Genomic DNA, 20,232 nt, shown 5'->3' on the forward strand with positions numbered 1-20,232 from the left:
TTTCCAAAGCCCCGCGCCAGCCAACCGTAGCAAAAAGGGATTCCTCGTGATCCCGTAGGTGTCGTTTCCCCCGACAATGGTCTTTCACAACGTTTGGGGAATATACTGTATGGCCGGCCTACAATTTGGCCCGAGACCATTATTTTATTTTTAGAAACCTATATTGGAGGTGTTATGGCCCGTGCAAAATAAAAAATGGTCATGCCATATGTAAATATTGTTCAGCTTATTCCAAAGTGGGATGTAGATGCACCATATTTTGATTGAAGACAAAGGATTATTTGTCGATTTATATGAATTAAGAAATTGATATCATGTCATAAAATTGTGAATCTAAGGTCCGGCTTGGAGCAAAAGGAAATCTTGGAGTTTCGAAGAATTAAAATTCGTATAGGAAATATTTCTACAATGCCATTTAGAACAAAGGAATGGTTCTCCAAGATTCCTATGAAATCTATGGAATGAAGCGATTTATAGAAATTTTGGAGGAAATCAAACGTGAGGTTTTGCCTCATGTCCTTTTTCTCCTTATGTTTAGAACTCACGCATTTTTTCTGTGCTGTTTCAAATGGTTGCTTTGGAGTATTCTTGGAGGATATTCAGGTGAATCATGCATTGTTTTTTCGTTCCCACATTCAAACAGGGTCTTATTCCACCCAATCAAAAAATAAAAACAGGGCCTAATTCCATCTTTTACAAACTAACTTAGATTCCTTCGTGCTCCAACTCAAGGATTGAAATACGGGAAGCCTGCCAGGAATCCAGCACTAGTTACCTTTGAGCCTGTGAAAGGGTTGCCCAACATTTCTTTCTATTTTCCAGTATAAAAACAAGCAAAAGGGTCCCTGACGAACCGCAGCAAAAGAGAGGAAGAGCCAGAGCGAAATTTAAGATAGTTCAGAGAGCTGAAGAAAATGAAGGAACACTTGTTCAGACTTCAGAGAGCTGTGAAAGTAAAGATAGTTCAGACTTGAGAGAGCTGACAGGAAAGAGAAGTCCTACGAAGCCCTAGAAGGCTAGCCGCTAGCACGCGATGCCATAATGAAGTCGTCTATTCCTCCACACTGCCGTCGACACGTGTATACGTCCTATCCCGCCTCGATCAAACTTTATCCATCACCCACGTCTGCTCTCTGATGTGCGGACACCTTTACTGGCCCCCATTTCCTCGCTGTGGAGATGGATTCCGGTCCGGATCGGCACTGTTGCGTGTCCAGCGAGGGGCCGACTCGCCACGAACTAACGTCACATCAATCATCAATCACCCCCTCCACCACCACCACCTTCGCCAGAGCTACAGTGAGAGAGAGAGACGCAAACGGGTGGACGAGCTAGTAAATCATTGGTACAGTAATTGTGAGAGAGCGAGAGAGACTTAGGCACCGAGCAAGCAAAGCATACGATCAGACATCCCTCTGCTGGCGGCAAAAAAGTTACAAGAGAGAGAGAGAGCGCGAGCGAGAGAGAGAGAGAGAGAAAGAAAGGGAGGAGGAAGAGGAAGAAGAAGGAAGATGGGTCGGGGAAAGGTGGAGATCAGGCGGATCGAGAACAAGACAACCCGGCAGGTGACGTTCACCAAGCGCCGGAACGGGCTGCTCAAGAAGGCCTACGAGCTCTCGCTGCTCTGCGACGCCGAGGTCGCCCTCATCATCTTCTCCGGCGGCGGCCGCCTCTTCGAGTTCTCCAGCTCCTCATGGTACGTAACTAAACCAACCCTCGCTGTTCCAACTTCCAACTGGCATAGATCGTCCACCTCCAGAGTCTCGACGACTCACACGGAAATGAATTAACAAGAACACTAGCAGATGCGGCTAAAAGGAAGTCCATCCGAGTTCGAGGCTTCGAGCTGATTAATCGAATGCCCTCATTTCTTTCACTTGGTTTGGCGCAGGTTTGATGTTCAAATCGATTAGGTTTAGGTTAATTAGATCCGCGTTTTTCACTCTCTCTCCCTCTGTGTGTGTGTGTTTTTTTTTTTTTGACCCTATCCCTTCATTTTCTTTTTTCTTCTCTTTTGGCCTCACGTGATCTATGGGTTCGTCAAGATCTGGTCAAACAAACCTCTGATTTTCTTGCCTTCAGTTCAATTAACCAAGGACATGAGAAAACATCCTTATTTTGCGCGACGAGCGAGTGTCCTTCCTTTTTTTGTGTGTGGAGTATCGCAGCTGCGGAAAGGTCAACTTAACCAGATACTGTTAAGCGTCGGATCTGTTGACCACATCCATCCAGCTGGGGTAGATTTCTGGAGTTCGCGACGGACAGCTATTCAATACATGTACACCGTATCATAATCACTCACATTACTTGCTATAATCGGCAAGAACAAGAAAGCGGTCCATGAAGTTGTTGCTTATTCGTTCCATATTTAGAGGATATTTCGCTGGCCCATGCTCTACTCATAAGATCTCTATCTCCTCCCGTATATGCTCACCAGATCCACATATTTCTCACCCAAAATGGCAAATCCAGTACACATTCACAACGCCGGCTGGGCTCATCTCATCAACAAAATTAAAGAAGAAGCGAGATGTGGGCTTTGGCTGGAACTATAAGCTAATAAGCACCTTAGGAACCTTTTATGCCACAAGTAATTCGATTTTGTTTGCTGTCCTTTTGGGGGTTGACTGATGCCGGAACCTTTGTTTCTCGTACCTAAAACTCTCCTTGCTTGATTAATGAGAAGGCAAACATCTTGCCTTTGCTTCAGAAAAGATACACTAGAGTTTGGCTTACTCTAGGATGTGGTGAGAAGCTGAGATCTGTAATCCATTTACTGTTCCATTAGTTACTGTTCCACTTGGTTTCTCTAACGGAAATCGGAGGGGAAACCCTCTTTTGCTAAAAAAAAAAAGTTACTGTTCCACTGAGGGCAGCAGCAGCTGGATCCCCGGAAGTTCATGTACTATCTTCACTGAGCCAAGCCCTGTGTATAACTACCCGTTGTTCCGCGCACTAACTGCCGAACCGTCAAGGATATCAATTGCACGTCATGTCGTCAAAGCAACCCAGCTTAGCTTGCATGCAATATACCGATTGAAGTAGATATATATATGAGTAGTGTTGACTCCACCACGTGCTAAACTGGGTGAACTGATGCATGCACAGTACATTAAATAATATACATGCATGCGAGATAATGTATACACGGTTAACTTTTGCTATCTCACGAGGATCTTATTACGAGGAGCAATTATGCTGTTCTACCAGATGGCGTGCGTACACTTGTGAAAAGAACATTACGTACTAGCTGGACATAAACATATATATGTATAACCTTGCTGCAGAATGTGTTAGATAGAGTCCTAAATCCCCCTGCACTAACTGGTTGAAATAGATTCAAAATCAGGATTTCTGGCTACAATTTCAAATCTAGTTCAACTTGCCACCAGCTCGATCCCCAGAAGTTCATCTAAACAATCCACGGTGGAACTTACTCGATCTGAGACAACTTTTGTGACCCTTTCTTTCAGTGTGGTGACAATTTAGAGCTTTTCACACAAGACTAATCCCAGTTCAGTTCGTATTTATGGATCTTCATTAAGTTCTATTTCATCTTTGTTTTCTTCTTCTTCAGCTTAAAGATCATTTTCTACTCTGATGACATGCTTTCTCTACTTCATAGAACAAATTATTTCTAAGGTGACATACTATAATATCATGTGTTCAGTCTAAATGTTATAAGAAGTATTCACAGATAGTAGATTTTTGGATAATGGAAGATTAGCTCTCCTTGGTTTGCACCCTTACACACAGTCATGACAAAGCATGTTGCTAAACCGGCACCCATGTGCTCCTTATTATTGACACTACACAGACGCGGCCCTCGCCAAGAAACACTGTAGAGACGCGGCCCTCGCGCGTCGTCCCCCGGGCGACTCGGGGGCAATCAGATCTTTCGCCGCGCTGCCTCCCCTCATCCCCCTTCCCTCCCTCGCCGCCACTGTTGCCGGCAAAGCCCGCGCGGGCGCCGGGGAAGGTGGCAGCGCGGATCTCGGTGCCCGGATCAATCCCGTCGGCTAGCGGGCCAGAGTATCGCATTGGTGGCCTGCGGATCCTTGGGCGGCGGCCCTATCGGCGAGGCGGCGTTGTCCGATGACTCGCGACGTCTGCAGGCGACGCTGGCCAGCATGCTCGGCCGCACGGGCGGCGGGTCGCTGATGGAGTCCGGTCGTGGCGATGTGCTTCGTTGCGTCAGATATGGAGGTTCCCCTTTCTCCTGTTGCCTCTCTCGTCGTCCCGGTGGTTTGCGGCTGCAGGCTCCGGTGATGGTGAGCCCTGGTGGTGTACTTTGGGTCTGGGGGGAACCTTGGCCGGTCTGGCCGGCCGGCGGCGGCGACGCCCATGGGCGCCGCTTTCCTTCATGAAGGCGCAACTGAGGGCCCAATCTACCCACCCCGATGCCCGGCCGGGTGAAAACCTTCAGTGCTCTTCGGATTTGGCGGCAGTGGCACTGTTCGCGTCATCATGACCTTCCTGGAGGCGTCGTCGGGGGCACTGGGCTCGGTTGCGAGTGCAGATGAACTGCAGGTGGAGGGGATGGGACCAGTGGCAGCAGGTGGTGTTCGCGAAGGAGGAGCGGCATTACATCTGACATGTTGACAACGGCGGGTCTCAGCGGCATGGAGCAGCAGGGTCTCCCTGTTGGGAGTGTGTTGATGGAAGAGCGCATGATGGTGGTGTTGTTTGGCGTCGTGGTAATGTCCATAGTAGCTAGACCGGGCAAGGTTGATGCGTCAGTACAGCTCTAAAGATGGAGTGGTTGCAGTTGGCGGTGGCGGCCTTTGAGGGTCCGCCAGACCCGGGTGTGCCTCATACCCGGCAAGTGGCTTGGTTGGGGCCTCGGGTCTCAGATGTTGGGCTTGGCTGTGAGGTCTGTTTGGTATTAGGCTCGGACTATCAGCATTCCTTCATCAACTAGATAGGAGTAGCAATAGATGTTGTCTAGACGGTGACTTCAGACTTACTGTTGTATTTCTTTGTAAGGTCTTTTGTGAATAATTAATAAAGTGGTTGCATGCATCGCCCATATGCAGAGGCCGGGGGTCTTCCTCCTATTCAAACAAAATACTCGCACCCATGTTGGGGCATAAATCCTGTGATAACTTGTTGATGTCCTCCATAATGACCTTTTGCCGGTTCGCTGCAACATTGAACATAACCTCATCTAGTTGATAGATAAGTAAATAGCCTGCAAAGGATTGAAAATAATCATTTATTCAAACAAATCATCATTATGGCAAAGCTAAATTGACCAACACAAGCACTCAGACCAACCCCAAAAAAGTGATCTTAGAGCCCAAAAAATCTTATGATGCTAGTTCCAAACCCATGAGGAATACAGTTATGGGGTTGGGGTGTTAAATTAAAAGCCAACAAAATGAGCAATCAAATCAGATGACCAAAATGACAAGCAAGGAAAATTTGCGCGGTGTAGCTAGTAAGAAGAGCCTTGTACATTGAGTTGACCAAAAAGATGAACCTCCTGGAGCCTTGTATAGTCTAGCCTGATAAATAAGACATCTAAAGACATAGTTGGCCTTATTGAGTTGAGCATTTACAAATCGTGTATAGGCCCCACTCCCTTAATATGTGACAACAATAGGAGACTAAAACTCGACATTAGCTTGGGCATGACCCGTCACCTCTCGAACAGTAATACGCTTATGTCAAGCAACTTTAAAAATATGCGAGAATTCAAATTTTAGTACTCTATGGGTAAGGAAAGAAAAATCATCTTTTAATCTTGACCTCCAAGAGGCAATGGTGGACACAATGCCCCTGAAATACTTATTCTTTCCACTGACTCCAGGAGGCAAACAAAAATATGTCCTTAAACATGGGCTTGCTCCAAACCTGCTCTGCTTGGGTGATCATATGGAACCTTGAGGTAGAGGGCCCCGTCAAATATCTAGGCTAGCCCAGGAAGATTTGCTAAATTGGTTATCAAAGATCATGTGCTCAATTGTTTCTTCAGTGTGCAAATCCATATAACAGACAGTCCATGTCATGGCCAATACTGTATTGTCTTCGATTAAGCATGTTAAGGGTATTTAACCTATCATAGAGCAAGAGCAAACCAAATACCTTAAACTTTAGTACACACTTAATTAGATTTCCAGATCCATCTGTATGCCTAGTGGGCTTAAACAACTTTGAAGTAAAAGGCATAGTAGTGCCTACATAAACTCTCTTGAGCCCCAAACATAGTGCCATATATCATGCATGGCTTCCACAAGAACAACGTGGGTCATCAAGGGTTGAAGGTCATGAACCTCCGCATGGGCATATATGTATCGAAAATTGTAAGTGAAATATCTCCCCAACAGCCATAATCCCCAAGAAATCCTTGACATAGATATCCTCTGAGGAAGCAAAAGAGTAGGCCGTTGGGTGGGACATAGAGAGCATGTCGTTTAGCCATAGGTTCTTCCAAAAGAGCGCAGAAGTACCACAACAACAATCCGAGAGACGCCTTAGAAGATGGGGCTAAGATTCATAATATCTCGCCGCCAAAAGGACTCACAAGGGTCAACAACATGTGGGATTTCCACGACATGATAGGTTGACCAGATAAGGTTTGGGAGGTACATCCAATTATAAAATTTCTGAACATATTTCATGAGGAGGGCATCACTTCCAACCTAAAGATTAATAACACCATGGACACAATGGGTTTTAGAGCGATAGGCCATATCCCGCTGCCAATGAATTGCAGTTGCCTCCTTGCTCGGTTTTCTTACATAGACTTCTCCTTCTGATTTTGACTAGGGGCTCTAGAATTTTTGGAGGAAGCTCAAGAGCGCATAGAGAAAAGATTGGTAGGGAAGTAATGACGCGCTTGGATGGGACAATTTTCCACCGTAGGAGATCATAGACAATGTTGCTAAAAGTTTTTTCTCTACACGACCAACTAAGGGCATAAAATCTTGAATTGTGGGGCAAGTGGTTCTGCAAGGAAGGCCAAGGTATGTGAAAGGTGCCACACTACGATACAAACAAAGATCTTAGATACAGACAGACACACCAAGGCAACCTTAGTGTTGATTGGAATGATTGATGACTTATGGAAGTTGATACTAAGCCCAATTGAAATAGCATAGTAAGTCAAAATGTGTTAAACCAAACAACTTGAAGAGGGCCATGCCCGGAGGACCAAAATCATATCATCAATATATTGCATCATATGGTAATCTATTTAATCCGAGCAACTTCTAGGGTCGCCAAGTCTGAACAGCACCATCGCTTCACAATCGTCAAAGTAGAGAGCCCAGTCCCCTCTTGCCTAGGCTTGAGGGAACTGTATGGCCAGACAATCTGGACCACACAAGTGTGAGAGCGCGCCGACCTGAGGAAGAATCCAACCCATCCTAGAGCTATGCCGCTACTGAAGATAAACTGAGCCCCATCAGGAACCAACCGAGCTTGTCGCTGCACAACCTACAACCCACTGCCCAGGACGGAGCCTCCAAGGAGAGAACAATGTTTAGCACCGTTGTCTCCCAATCATAGGGATTTGGTGTTTTCACCTGGGGCACAGAGGAAGGAGAGAGCATGGGAAGTTGTACCTGAATGTCATGGCCAAGGGGTAGAATGGCACCTAAAATGCCATCAACATTGTGTTCGCCATCGTCGGCCAAGGGTTTTCGTCAGACAAAGGCTCCTGGCCTAGCACCCACCAGGCTAGCCGCCAAGTCCCCCGAGAGTGGACCGCCCTGGCAGCCGCGAGGGGATCCTGTCGGCTGCCTCCGGCGGTGATGAGGGGGAAGCGGGGAAGGAGGAAGCGACACTACAACACCTAGGTCGCCCCTGAGTCGCCCTCGGGAGGATGAAGCAAGGGAGTGGGAATATGTTCTCCGCAAGAGATTAATTTTGATCCAGCCCATAAAAAAACTATTGACAAGGAGTAATGATTCTTGGACCCCTAATTTAATGTTGTGAAATGCTCATAAGCTACGTACACGTTAAAATATGTGAACAAGAAAAATGAATTAATCTTTGCAAAAGTGCGAGGTTGAAACTATTAAATGCTTACTTGCACCAGCTCCAGCTACACTACTGTACCTTTGCTATTGACCAAAAATCGTGTATGACATTGTATTTGGAAGAATGTTGTTAATACATCTAGTCTTAGGGATGGTTGTGTGCATCACAATGATGCAGAGGCTGCAGGTTTTAATCTCCTTTATGGAAAAAAGAATCTAGTCTTAGGTAGTTTAGAAAAAACCTGACATTTGGGACCCCTTGCTTTGACTAGTTGCACAGATCATAATTTACTCCCTTTCACCATAATTGCCCCGCACACAAACCAGAGACACTACTACAAAATAAACAATCTTAGTTATTTTACAAATCCCGTTGTTGGTGTGTATATGTGTAATGTGCAACGAGTTAGTGATTCCAGGGGCCTTCGTGAACTGATTATGAGCTGGTTGGGATAGAGTCTCTCAGATGACCAGGAATAAGATCCATCTAGAATAGCTGGTATCTCGGTCGATTCTTGCCACCTGTGAAAGGACTAAGCATAGTTAGTTTTCCCACATGCAAAACTTCAAGGGATAGCTCTATGACAATTGGATCTGCGGATCATCTGGTGATTCTTTTTCTTCTTACCAGTAAATGTGTACATGCAAATATATGTCACTATTCATGGCAAAAATAACATTCACGTTAATATTGTGAAGCAAATTAACTGTACATTGATATTCGGTAGGACATCAGTTACGCCTTAATTACATGGTTAGCAGACATTGGTATTTGGTATTATACTAACTTCATGTTAAACATGTTGAGCGGTCATCATTCGAGCAATCTAGATAACTGGATTGACATGAATTGTTGGTCCAGATTAACTGGATCTGCCCTTCTCGGCATGTTTATGCTTCATCCTTATTTGGGGGCGGAAAAGCCTAGTCATATATTAAATATCACAAGTCCTTACAAAAATATTACATAAAAATAGAATTACATCCAAATTCTTAGGGGTGTCAAAACCTTCGTCCTTCCGAATCTACCAACGACACAACATGAGCAAAGCTCGATGCCTTCTGGGTCTCCGCCTCTGCGGAGCTAACTTATTTAAACCTAGGAGCTTTTATAAGCAACTGGGGAGTCGTCGATGTAGACCAGAAGATATCGATGGCCACAATATGTGTAGCAAATAGCCGCCCCTGAGAACAAGACGTCGAAAAGAGCTTGTAGATACTCCAAGACCACAAACGTTTACCGAAACCAAAGGGATCCACCGGAGACCAAAGCCGGCCGGTGGATACCAAAGCCTACCGGATCCAAGAATATTTGTGGAAGACACAGCTCCACACGCCCTCCATTGGAGCCAAGTGAAGGGGAATGTGCTATGCAACAACATATGGTGACTAGCAGGCATTATATGATACTAGGATCACATCTCAGTCAGTAAGTGTTGCGCACATACTAATATTCTCTTTTTTTACATTTTCCAATGCTTCTGGATATTATAAATGTATTCACTTTTCTATATTTTTCGCATGTCAAGCAATATAAATTGATTCATTTGTTTTCATATGTCAACAGCATGTACAAAATACTTGAGAGATACCGCACCTGCAACTACAACTCACCAGAAGCAACCCCTCCAGCAGAAAATGAAGTAAGCATCTCAAAATCTTAATACCTTCCTGAATATAAAGAGGTTAGGGCATCTCTAGTAGACCTCCTAAACTAAAACTAGCAAAAGTACTCACTATCCCACTTTACCAACTACTTAAGGAAATCACTATTCTGCAACAGATCCCCTATCCTATTATTTTTTGCTTTCCAAAATTTTCAAACTTACCAAACATAAAAATAAATAAAAATTGAATAATGAAGTGCACACAATCTAAATGCATAAATTTTTTGATCTTCTCAAACATAAACCATCCAAATTCAAACAAAACATACGGTCCAACTAAACTAAGAATTCAAATAAACATGATTAAAGCACAAGAATCAAGTGCTATGAAGGCGCCAATGATGCTCAATAAGATCTTCGTGAAGTCAGTTATGAGCTGAATGGTTCTCGATCTGTTGGTGTGCATGGATGAAGGCTTGGATCCTATTTGGGTTATGCTCTGGCTGCAATGGGTGGGCATTGAACAGTTGCCAAAAGTCCTCCGGGTCTTCTCTCTCATCCTCGATGATAGTGTGGTGCAAGATAATACATGATGCCATTATCTTCCATAGGGTCTCGGGCTTCCAATGCTCAGCAGGGTCACAAACAATCCCAAATCATTGTTGAAGCACACTAAATGCTCTCTCAGCATCCTTTCCAGCAGATTCTTGACAAGTTGCAAAGTGAGATCTCTTTGTTACCTTTTGGTTTGTGGATAGTATACACAATTGTGGCCCATGGAGGATGGATGTGATCGGCAAGGTAGTAACCCATGTTGTACACATTGTGATCGACAACATAGTGCAAGTTGGACTGCCACCATCAACAAGCCTTTCAAAAAGAGAAGATCAATGGAGGACATTGCGATCATTGGTGAGAGCCAAGCATATCAATGTATGGATGCCAAATCCAAAGATCGTGCGATGCAGCTGCCTCAAGAATGATGGTTGGATCGAAGCAATGCCCTCGATATTGACCTTGCCATGCAACATGACAATTCTTTCGAGTCCAATGCATGCAATCAATGGATCCAAGCATACCTGGGCAACCACTCTCTTCATTTTCTACCATAAGCCTTTGAGTATATTCTTCATTACCTAGGAACCCTCAAGGCCTCTGGTCCATAGATCTCAACAACAGATGTACAGAATCGTCTCACACACTCGAGGATAGATCTTCACCAAGCGAACATAGACATGGATGGCATCGTCGGGCATCCATAAGCAAGAACTTGCACGATTGCTATTATCTTCAACAGTGGACTTGCACTTTCTACCCTGTTGCATTCCTTCTCAATACAAACCAAGGATCATGTCTCTCCACAGCCTTCTCAATGGTGTTGAAGAGAGTTGACGCATCCTAAATAGGCGCCGAAAATAGTATAGGGGTTAAACTGCATTCGACGCAAAGTAATCCCTGACATGACCATCATGACCCATGACTTGGTCTCAAAGAAACAGCCCTCGACCTAACTGGGAACCAAGGACTGTTTGAGTTTGCAAGTGTCAGTTAGGTCATGATAGCAGAGGAGACCATCTAAAATGGAGAAATGTAACGGTCTATTTGAGACGTTTTTTTATGCAATATGTAAACAAATGCGTAGGGGGAATTTGACAAATACCATATGTGCAGCGGCGGTCCTAGCGACAGCGCCGACGACGGACCTTTGACTTGCGCATCAAGGCAGCGGAGGAGACCGACGCTGCGTAGCTGGGCAGGCACGTGGTTGTTCAGCGAGGAGGTAGCAAACGACGCCAGGAATGAAGGTTGCGTCGGCAACCTGATCGGACGGCTTCTTTTTTAGATCCGGCAGCACCTGCAGGCGCTGGCTTGGGGTCGACCTTCCTACCACATCGCCGTGGTCGGCCGGTCTGATTCCGGAAGAAATCCGACTTTCGCGGTGCCCTTGCGGAGCTGCAGCGATGGCGAGCTCAACAGCGACGGAAATGACTATTTTGGCGGCCTGCACTCACAGGAAGCTGCGGGAAAAGTCAGCAGGGCTGCAGGATGGCGCCGGTCGATTCCGCCAGCAGGGAGTCAACGGCAATGACTGTGGCGGCGGCGGCGAGGGTCGGGTAGGCGCAGCGAGGTGGGTACACGGCCGAGCAAATATAGTCAGTAATCGCTAGTGCCCACTATATTCGGTCAGAATAGCTGTGTGTGTGAATAACCATTACATTCAGGTGATTGTTTTTTTTTAGCCGCACACCGTAGAACTGAACAATTGTTCTACGGTTAATTTTCATTCCTATAAACAGTATGTTACAAAGGGGTAAGGAAGAAAACAGAGAAAAGCTAAGCAAAATGCCCTACGGGTAAACATAGTCACAGCTTAACCAACTCCAGTTTTTGGAAACATATTCAGGTGATTGTCCAAGGCTAGGTCTTTACATTGCACCCTCTTGCAGTCTGTTGTTGTTTTCAATCTTTCCCAGCTTCCATTTGGTGGGGCAACATTTTGTTTGAACTCTCTTGTTTGTTTGGCCAACATGGTCTGTTGTCATGTACGTTTAGCTTCTCGTTTCCACGGCAAGTATTGTGTCACTTGAACTGACATGTACCATGCTTCCTTTTTTGCTTTTGAAACTAGATAAATTACCAAGAATATCTGAAGTTGAAGACCAGACTTGAATATCTTCAAAGTTCACAAAGGTAGTTTCTAGAGATTGGGTTGAAAAGTTACTTGCTGTATATACATTGCAATGTTTCTCCACCTTATTTCTCGTGTCGTAGAAATATTCTCGGTGAGGATCTGGGCCCACTTACCATGAGGGAGCTTGAGCAAATTGAGAACCAAATAGACATATCTCTCAAGCATATCAGGACAAGAAAGGTAGAGAATTTGAAATTTCCATGTATATTACATAGGCTCAGGTTCAGCAACTTCAGATATTTTTCTACTCCCTTTGTCCCATAATATAAGAGCGTTGACCGCTGCACCATGGGCACGCTCTGGCTCAAGGTCCCTCTATAACAAACCATCATCTTTTTATTAATTTTTTCTTATACCGTTTTCGGATTTTCTTTTGAAATGCTACCTCATTTTATGCTAGATTCTGTTTTTTTTTCTATGCTCAAAGTTCTCCCGTGGTTGTTTCTCATTTAAAACATTTTAAAAAACGCTCTTATATTATGGGACGGAGGGAGTATTATACAGATACTGCATCAGTTGAAGATGATGCATGTATTAGTTTCGAATTGTCTTAGTGAAAACCTGTTAACTTCAGAGCATCTAAATGATGTTGTATCCATTATTGTTAGTATGCAGCTGAACTCTTAAGGCATTTTTTATAGCATTAGCTGAAACATCACAGTTCTGTCGCTGGTTTTGCCTTGCTTTATGACAAAGCATACATTTTTTGAAGAATAAAGTATTACTTGATGAGTTATATGACCTGAAAAGTAAGGTAATGATGAATCATGAACTTCAGATAATCCTGACCCTATATTGCATGCTCCTTCTGTTAATATATAATGGCAAAATGATGTTCTACAGGAGCAAGAATTGCTGGATCAAAACAAAGACCTGAGGAAGAAGGTACTATCATCACTGAGCTTAGAACTTACGCTTTCTGTCTTTATATCAAATTTTGAACCTTCACTTTGTTGCCAACACAAATTGCATACCTTTGCTGGACGAAGTTTGTAAACTACACGGCATATAAACTATATTCATTCTGATAAAAAAACGAGTTCAGTGTGGGCAATAAAATTTCTCATGACTATTTTCTTGGGAGTGCCAGTTGCATGACATCAGCTGTGCCGAGAATGCGCTCCATATGTCATGGCAAGATGGAGGGCACGGTAGCTCCAGTGGGCATGCCATCAAGACTACTTATCCGGGACTGCTGCAACGCCCGGAACATGATTCCTCCATGCAAATTGGGTATATCTTTCTGCATGGCCATCGGTTTAACCCACCGAATCTCTGCTAAGCATAAACTATTTTTTCTTCCGATTTGTAATTGTTCAGAACATGAGTGTTTGATCCGTCCAAAATTGAAGTGATTTCTTTTGCTGTGTGAAGGTACCATCAGCTGAACAACGAAGACATGGCTCCACAGCGCCTTGATGGACACCTTGGATCTTTTGCAGGTTGGATATGATTAAGTTCAGACGATGAGCCAGGCATGATTCAACACGTATTGTACGCCCAATCTGGAGTCCAGGAACTCTGGATATTATTGTTGTAGTGCACACTGGTTTATATACTGAGACTGCCGCTCATTGCACTTCCCTGAAGAATAAAAACAGGCGATTCATTCGAGTCGAGTACGTAACTCTTGTAATGGTCTATTGATCCACAGACATGGGACGTCACCTGGTCTGGCGTTGCCTCCCGTGTATGTAGCTAGTGTGCTTGGACTTGAGTGTCACTTGTTATACTGTGTGCTGGACTTGTAGTGATTAATAGGTAGCATTTTTTTCTAAAAAAGGAGGTTAAACCCCTGGCCTCTGCATCAATCGATGCATTCAGCCATCTTTATTAATTATTTCACAAAGGTCTAACAAGAACATACATCAATTCACCCGAAACCATCACTCACACCTACAAACTCAATAATGTGGAGTGCTCTCACTCCCTATATCTAAAACCGGTGTCGTCGTCGATCCATCCACATAACGTATCGGGACCAACAACTGATGCAGCCTACCGAAAATGCACACCACATGCATACGTTTTAAAAGCCGTCATCATCATCGGACCACTGACCCATCTTCAGGAAAGATATCTGCATCATCCTTGCCATTCCAGACATCCATCGACACCACCATGGTGCCCAACGGCGCCACCGCCCTGCGCTTGTCCGTCCAGACGCGAAGACTCTGGAAGATCCGTCATGCGTAGCACCTGCCAACCAGGCATGACTCAGCGTAGTACCTGTCGGTCAGGCATGACTTGTCAGCTCCACCGAAGCTCCGTGCAAGACGAAGCCGCTTCACCTCCTGCCTCTGTCTTCCAACGCTGCTTCACAAATGATGCTCCCAAGAGAGAAACGACATCGTAGTACCGCCATTGTTCGGACTGGAAGACCAGATCCTAGGGTTTCCCCCGAAGCAGCACGAGTGGGTCGACAACAGTTACACGACGATGCCTTCATCAAGGTAACGGCGCAAAAGGCCGCCATCGCCCGTCAACGGCTCGGTTTTCACCAGCAACTATGTCTGCCCAACTCGTGGCCGGGACTAGATGACGAATCTCGAGATCCGACCACCCAGCCGCAGGCCGGCCACCTCTGACGGAAGAGATGACCACCACCGCCGGCTGCACCGGTCAGAACAGATCTAACCGAAGGTGCCGGCCGCCGACGTGACCATCAGGCCCTCCATGCCGCCGCCGCCACCCGAACAGGGCAGGTCGCCGCGCCCGCAGCCCGCGCCGCCCCCGACGCCGTCGCGCCACAGCCATCGTCGTCGCCAACACTGACACCATAGCCGTCATTAGGACGCCGGCCAGCCGCCACATCGCCGTAGTCCAGATCTGGGCCGTCATGAACCAAATCGGTGCCGCCGCAGTCTAGATCGGGGTCACACCCTTGAGCCAGGGCGCCCCGTGTCACCCTATGACCAGCGAGAGGGAGGAGTGCCTCCGCCGCCGCCGCCGCACGCACAGGCTATGCCCCGCCGCCCACCGGCGGTGACGGAGGGGAGGGAGAGGAAGGAGCGATGACCCGGCGGCTAGAGTTGGAGCCCCTCGGTCTCCGGGGGGAGGGGGGAGGGGGCGACGGAGGGGAGGGAATATGTATGGATCAAAATACTTGTGCTAAGCAGAGTGGCACACGTTTCTATCTGTTTAGCGTTTCTTCGACTGACCGACAATGTGTGTCAGTGTGAGTCATTTGCAAATTTTTTGGGTGCAGATTTATCGGTAACGTGGAAAAGGTCCTCTTAGTCTGTATAAGTTTAGACATTTTCCTTTTTACAGTGTCATCGGTTTCATGATTAGTGGGACGATATTTGCAAAAAAGAAAACCTTAGAATGACCTTAGCAGGATCGCCAAAAAGGCCATGAACTGCACAGTTACCGTTAATATGATGGCTGGTGTAAAATACCACTCTAGCAGAGTCGTCATACATGTCAGGATCGCAATAAAATTTAGAGCGCCCTTCATATTTGGGCCTCTCAGCCTCCATATTTAACGTTTTGGGCCAACTTTTGGAGGGCACTCCATCCAGCAAACATTGTGGCGCGAAAGAAATTTCATGTGATCCCCTGCCTTGGGTGGGGATGTCTCGAAAATTAGGAAAGGATGTCCCATTGACTCTGAGTTTACGCATCACCTCGGTAGCCTCCATAAGCAAATGGAGCATGCTTCATACGCATTATCAAGGCTGCCAATATGACGACTCTGCTACAGTTGCTCTTAGAGATCGATTAGTTTGCAATGCGTTGTAGCAGCTGCGTTAGTTAGGGTAAAGTTCTCATTGATTTTTTTGTACAAAACTACACCTTTATTAACCGATGAGGGTAACCTTGCGGGTTCTCTTATAGTGGCCCCGTAGTTCAACGCGTGGCGAGCAAGGAAACATCATGGCGCGTGCATATAATATTTTTGATGTTACATTTGCTAGTTTTCTCTTTGCTTTTTCTTGTTTTACATAACACTCAGCTCGTGTACCTGTATTTGGAGTACTGATTGTGCTACATGTGAAATACGAGTTATGTAATGTGCAGAGAACAAGTTGTGGTACGCGTGGAGTATTAGTTGTGCTAGTGCGCAATATGAGCTATGCTATGCATGCAGTACAGGTAGCGCCGTGTGTGAAGTATAGGTTGCAGTATGCATGGAGTACGATTACATCGTGTGTGGAGTATAAGTTGCACCACGCCACCACGGGTGAAATACAAGTTGTAACTGTAGGGGAACGTGCTACGCGTCAAAAATTTAATTACCTTACACAATCTCACCTAGGAATACTATGAAGGTGCAGATAATTATCAACTCACCAACTAGAACATAGAGTAAGCAGAGTAATGTCAGTGAAGATTCGTCAATTCCAGCAGCTAGTTTAAACTTCTCAATCGTGAAAATTTTGCCTAGATAATTCACATTCTAGTAATGAAGTAGATGGTACCTCCGAGGCATCCACGCATACCGATCTAGAGGTTCGGCAGTACTCTGTGGTCCATCACAAAAAGACACCAAGAAAACTAGAGATGAGGGAGGCAGCCTAGCGATGTCCCTGTATAGATCAAACTAGGAGAGAAAACTAGGGCGCAGAGCAGCGGGGGCAACCTCCAAGGGTTTAGTGTGTCCCTAGGGGTTGCCCCCTGCATATATAGGTGGGGCCAAGGGAGGAGGGGCGACTTGGATAAGGGACTCGTCCCCTAGTTTGTCAAACCAGGAGGGAGTGTCCTCCTAGGATTCCTCCCCTGGGAGCCTTGCCTCCAAAAGAATAGTTGGACGGGGGGCACTAGGAACCTGAGCCTTGACCCCAAAGGCTTAGGGGGGTTGTCCCACTAGGACCTGAAACATTCCAGAAGGCTCTGGAACATTTTGGGCCCTTCTGTAAGCTTACAGGGCCTTCCAGAACCCTCTCGGGCTCTTCCGAGACACCACAGGACCTCCCAAAACACTTCTGATGCCTAATTGATCATTATCCTTTATCTCCTAGTTCTCTTGCAAACCTATAGTCATTAACATGTGACCCTATAGGTTCATAAACATGTGGACATGACCCAGAACACTTTCTGGTCAAGAACTATTAGCGGGATCTGGTCACTTTTAATAATTTTCACATGTTCACAAAGATCTTATTGAGCGAACCTTTTGTATCACATACAATTACCTTTGCTTCAGGATACATTACAAAACCTGAGGCGAGCCTTTTATCAGAATCCACATGATCAACACTTTGATCACTGTGTCTTGTTATCCTTGTTACTAGTTTTGTTCTCTTCTCTCGTTTTCGTGTTTCGGTATCCCTGTGATCTCAATAACTGTGTCTGGACAAACGATGATGGATGTCGTGATACCAAGTGTGCCTGAGTGTATCTCTCCATCGTCAGATATGCAAATCCCAATCTTGAACTATCGAGCACCATGACATACTTTTCTGGTGTATCTGTAAGTTACCTTTATGTTCACCCAGTTACAGAGCAGCGTTTGGAACCCCAATGTAACCATCAGGTATACAGGACAATAATATTCTCATGGTCTAAGGACACGAGTAAAGTTAACACTTTATACAAAAATACCGACAACAATTTAGACGTTGTGATCTCACAACATTTTATAAGTTGGGTCCATCTAACACCGTTCTGCTCCTAACAATGTGTTACCATTATTGTTGGCATCCTTGACACATTGATAATGCCAGTGAATAGGAAAACATGATCATCAACAATGGATGAGCTAGTCCTAGAGGCCTGACTATGCATCTATTTGGTGTTCATGCAACTGAGTTTTTCTCCAAAACTCACATTCAAGAACCATTGCAATCATAGCGCGGAAATACAAAGTTAATTTTGGACATGAAAATAGAATAACAACTTTATTATTTCCTATAGGGAATATTTTCAACAGTCTCCCACTTGCATTAGTGTTAATAATCTAGCTATTACATAAGTTCTTAACACATGTGGCATGCCGGTGTTGCTCGTGGTAAGGGCTTTGTGAGCGGATCTGACACATTCATGGACGTATGAATCTTACATAACTTTATATCACCACACTACACAAAATCTCGAATTATGTGGGTGTTCAATATATTTGGACTTCTGGTTAGACCATGGCTCCTTAGCCCGGGCTACGGCGCCACTATTACACGCATCATGCATGATCATGAACGATGACTCGCGTTAATATCACAACACAACTCTACGACATAAAGGATAAACATAAATCTTTAGATTACAAGCCAGGGCCACGAGGACCCATAATACATATGTCATCAAAGTAAACATTATCTGAGTACAGACATAGTTAGACAAGTTTGCCTTAAGAAGGCTGAGCAAAACAACGCCACTAGATCGAAAGGCGAGGCCTCCTGCCTAGGACCTCCGGACTACTCCTGGTCATCGGTCTCCACGTAGTAGCGCCATCGGGGAAACCTTCATCCGTGTCATGGAGGAGAACGCGCACGTCCAGCGCTACTTGGTTGCATTGGCGAACGGCCGGTTCTCCAATACCTGGCAGATTCTTTGGGGATCTCACCGGAGCTATGATCCGGTGATGGTTCCTTCTCTTTGGGTGTCCACCGCGGCCCATTGAACCTAGAGGAGCTATTATTCGAGATGTATTAGTGATATTATATGATGATCTTTGCTACAAAATACTATATATGTATTCGATGATAGATTATTAATTAACTATTAGTTATTTGCTTATTGAATGCTAAAGATGAGTGCTGTGCTACAAACTACTATATATGTATTCATGATAGATTATATGATGATCTTTGCTACAAACTACTATAAACTACAAATTTTAGGTGTTTTAGTTGTTATATGATGATCTTTGCTACAAACTACTATATATGTATTCGATGATGGATTATTAATTACCTATTAGGAAATGTCTGACGATGAAAGGGAATTCGCTATGTGCGACTATTGTGAAGATGAGCGCGGTCTGTGCGACAGGCCTCACTTGGTAGAAGGTCGGCGCTTTAGCATCAAGCTCCAAAAGACCTTCGATGTTGAAATGGTACGCAACGACGACGAATGTTTTTTGTTATTATTTGCACGACTTCTCTGCTTCTTCAACGTGTAATTTCCGTCTTTTACAATTCGACTAGCTTATCCCATGCCATGCAAGATGCTATGTCTTGGAGAAGATGGGTTTTGAAGATCATGAAAGAATGGAGACAAAGATAATTCAACTAAGGACCCATCATGGTTATGATTTCGCTATAAATCTATACAATTCTGTGAACTCATCCAATTTTGGTTACCTGAATTGGGAAGCCCTTTGCAAGGCATATGGTTTTCATGAGGGTATGCTTCTCACCTTCGATCTTGGTGATCCTGACATCGACGAAAATGATATGACCATTTGGGTCCTTGTTGACACGCTTCCAGTTCTACCGCTGTGTGAGTTTCTTAAACATATTTACTAAGTAATTTATATTGTTTATTTCAAAATATTTGACAGTTTATTTCCCTTGACAGCTTATTTTCATTCTTCAAAAAATGTACGGAAAATTCTAGAGAGAACCTACTACTACAATGATGAAGCACAATTAACTTATAAGGAGCAAGATGGTCTTATCGCATTTTTTACTGATATTGAGAATTACAATAGCTATTATCAAACTCCTCCACATTATGGTCAATACGTGCCACTAGTGCACGTGTTGAACTACGGTAACATCAATGGAGATATCATGGTAAGATTTTCTACTATTACGACATCCGTGCATCTTTTGCATAAATTCTTCTAAAACTAAACTATATTGCTAACTACAAAGTTATTACTATGTTTTTGAACAGAAAATCCCGATGGATTGTGTGCCTCATCTGATGTTGACGAGAGGTCGCGTTAATGTTATGAGCTTACGGCCACCACGGCCAGGTCAGCCGCAGTATCCACATCACGGCCAGGTCAGCCGCAGTATCCACATCACTCCTGTCTAAAAGCGAGGAAGCCATGATAACA

General features: G+C 44.8%; 1 protein-coding gene across 2 annotated transcripts; it reads left to right on the top strand.

Annotated features, from left to right (window-relative positions):
- The first annotated feature begins 1,214 nt into the window (after positions 1–1,214).
- On the top strand, positions 1,215–14,014 carry LOC119284681 (MADS-box transcription factor 1-like). 2 transcript variants are annotated; one of them, XM_037563835.1, is made up of 8 exons: positions 1,215–1,696; positions 9,553–9,628; positions 12,222–12,283; positions 12,365–12,464; positions 12,997–13,038; positions 13,128–13,169; positions 13,375–13,517; positions 13,659–14,014. In XM_037563835.1, the coding sequence occupies exons 1-8, from the start codon at positions 1,512–1,514 to the stop codon at positions 13,735–13,737; spliced, it is 729 nt and encodes a 242-aa protein (XP_037419732.1). In that variant the 5' UTR covers positions 1,215–1,511; the 3' UTR covers positions 13,738–14,014. The 2 variants fall into 2 exon arrangements, with proteins under 2 accessions (XP_037419732.1, XP_037419733.1); XM_037563836.1 differs by lacking the exon at positions 12,997–13,038.
- The last annotated feature ends 6,218 nt before the right edge of the window (positions 14,015–20,232 follow it).

Source organism: Triticum dicoccoides, chromosome 4A (assembly GCF_002162155.2).
Source record: "Triticum dicoccoides isolate Atlit2015 ecotype Zavitan chromosome 4A, WEW_v2.0, whole genome shotgun sequence".
Taxonomy (NCBI): Eukaryota; Viridiplantae; Streptophyta; class Magnoliopsida; order Poales; family Poaceae; genus Triticum; species Triticum dicoccoides.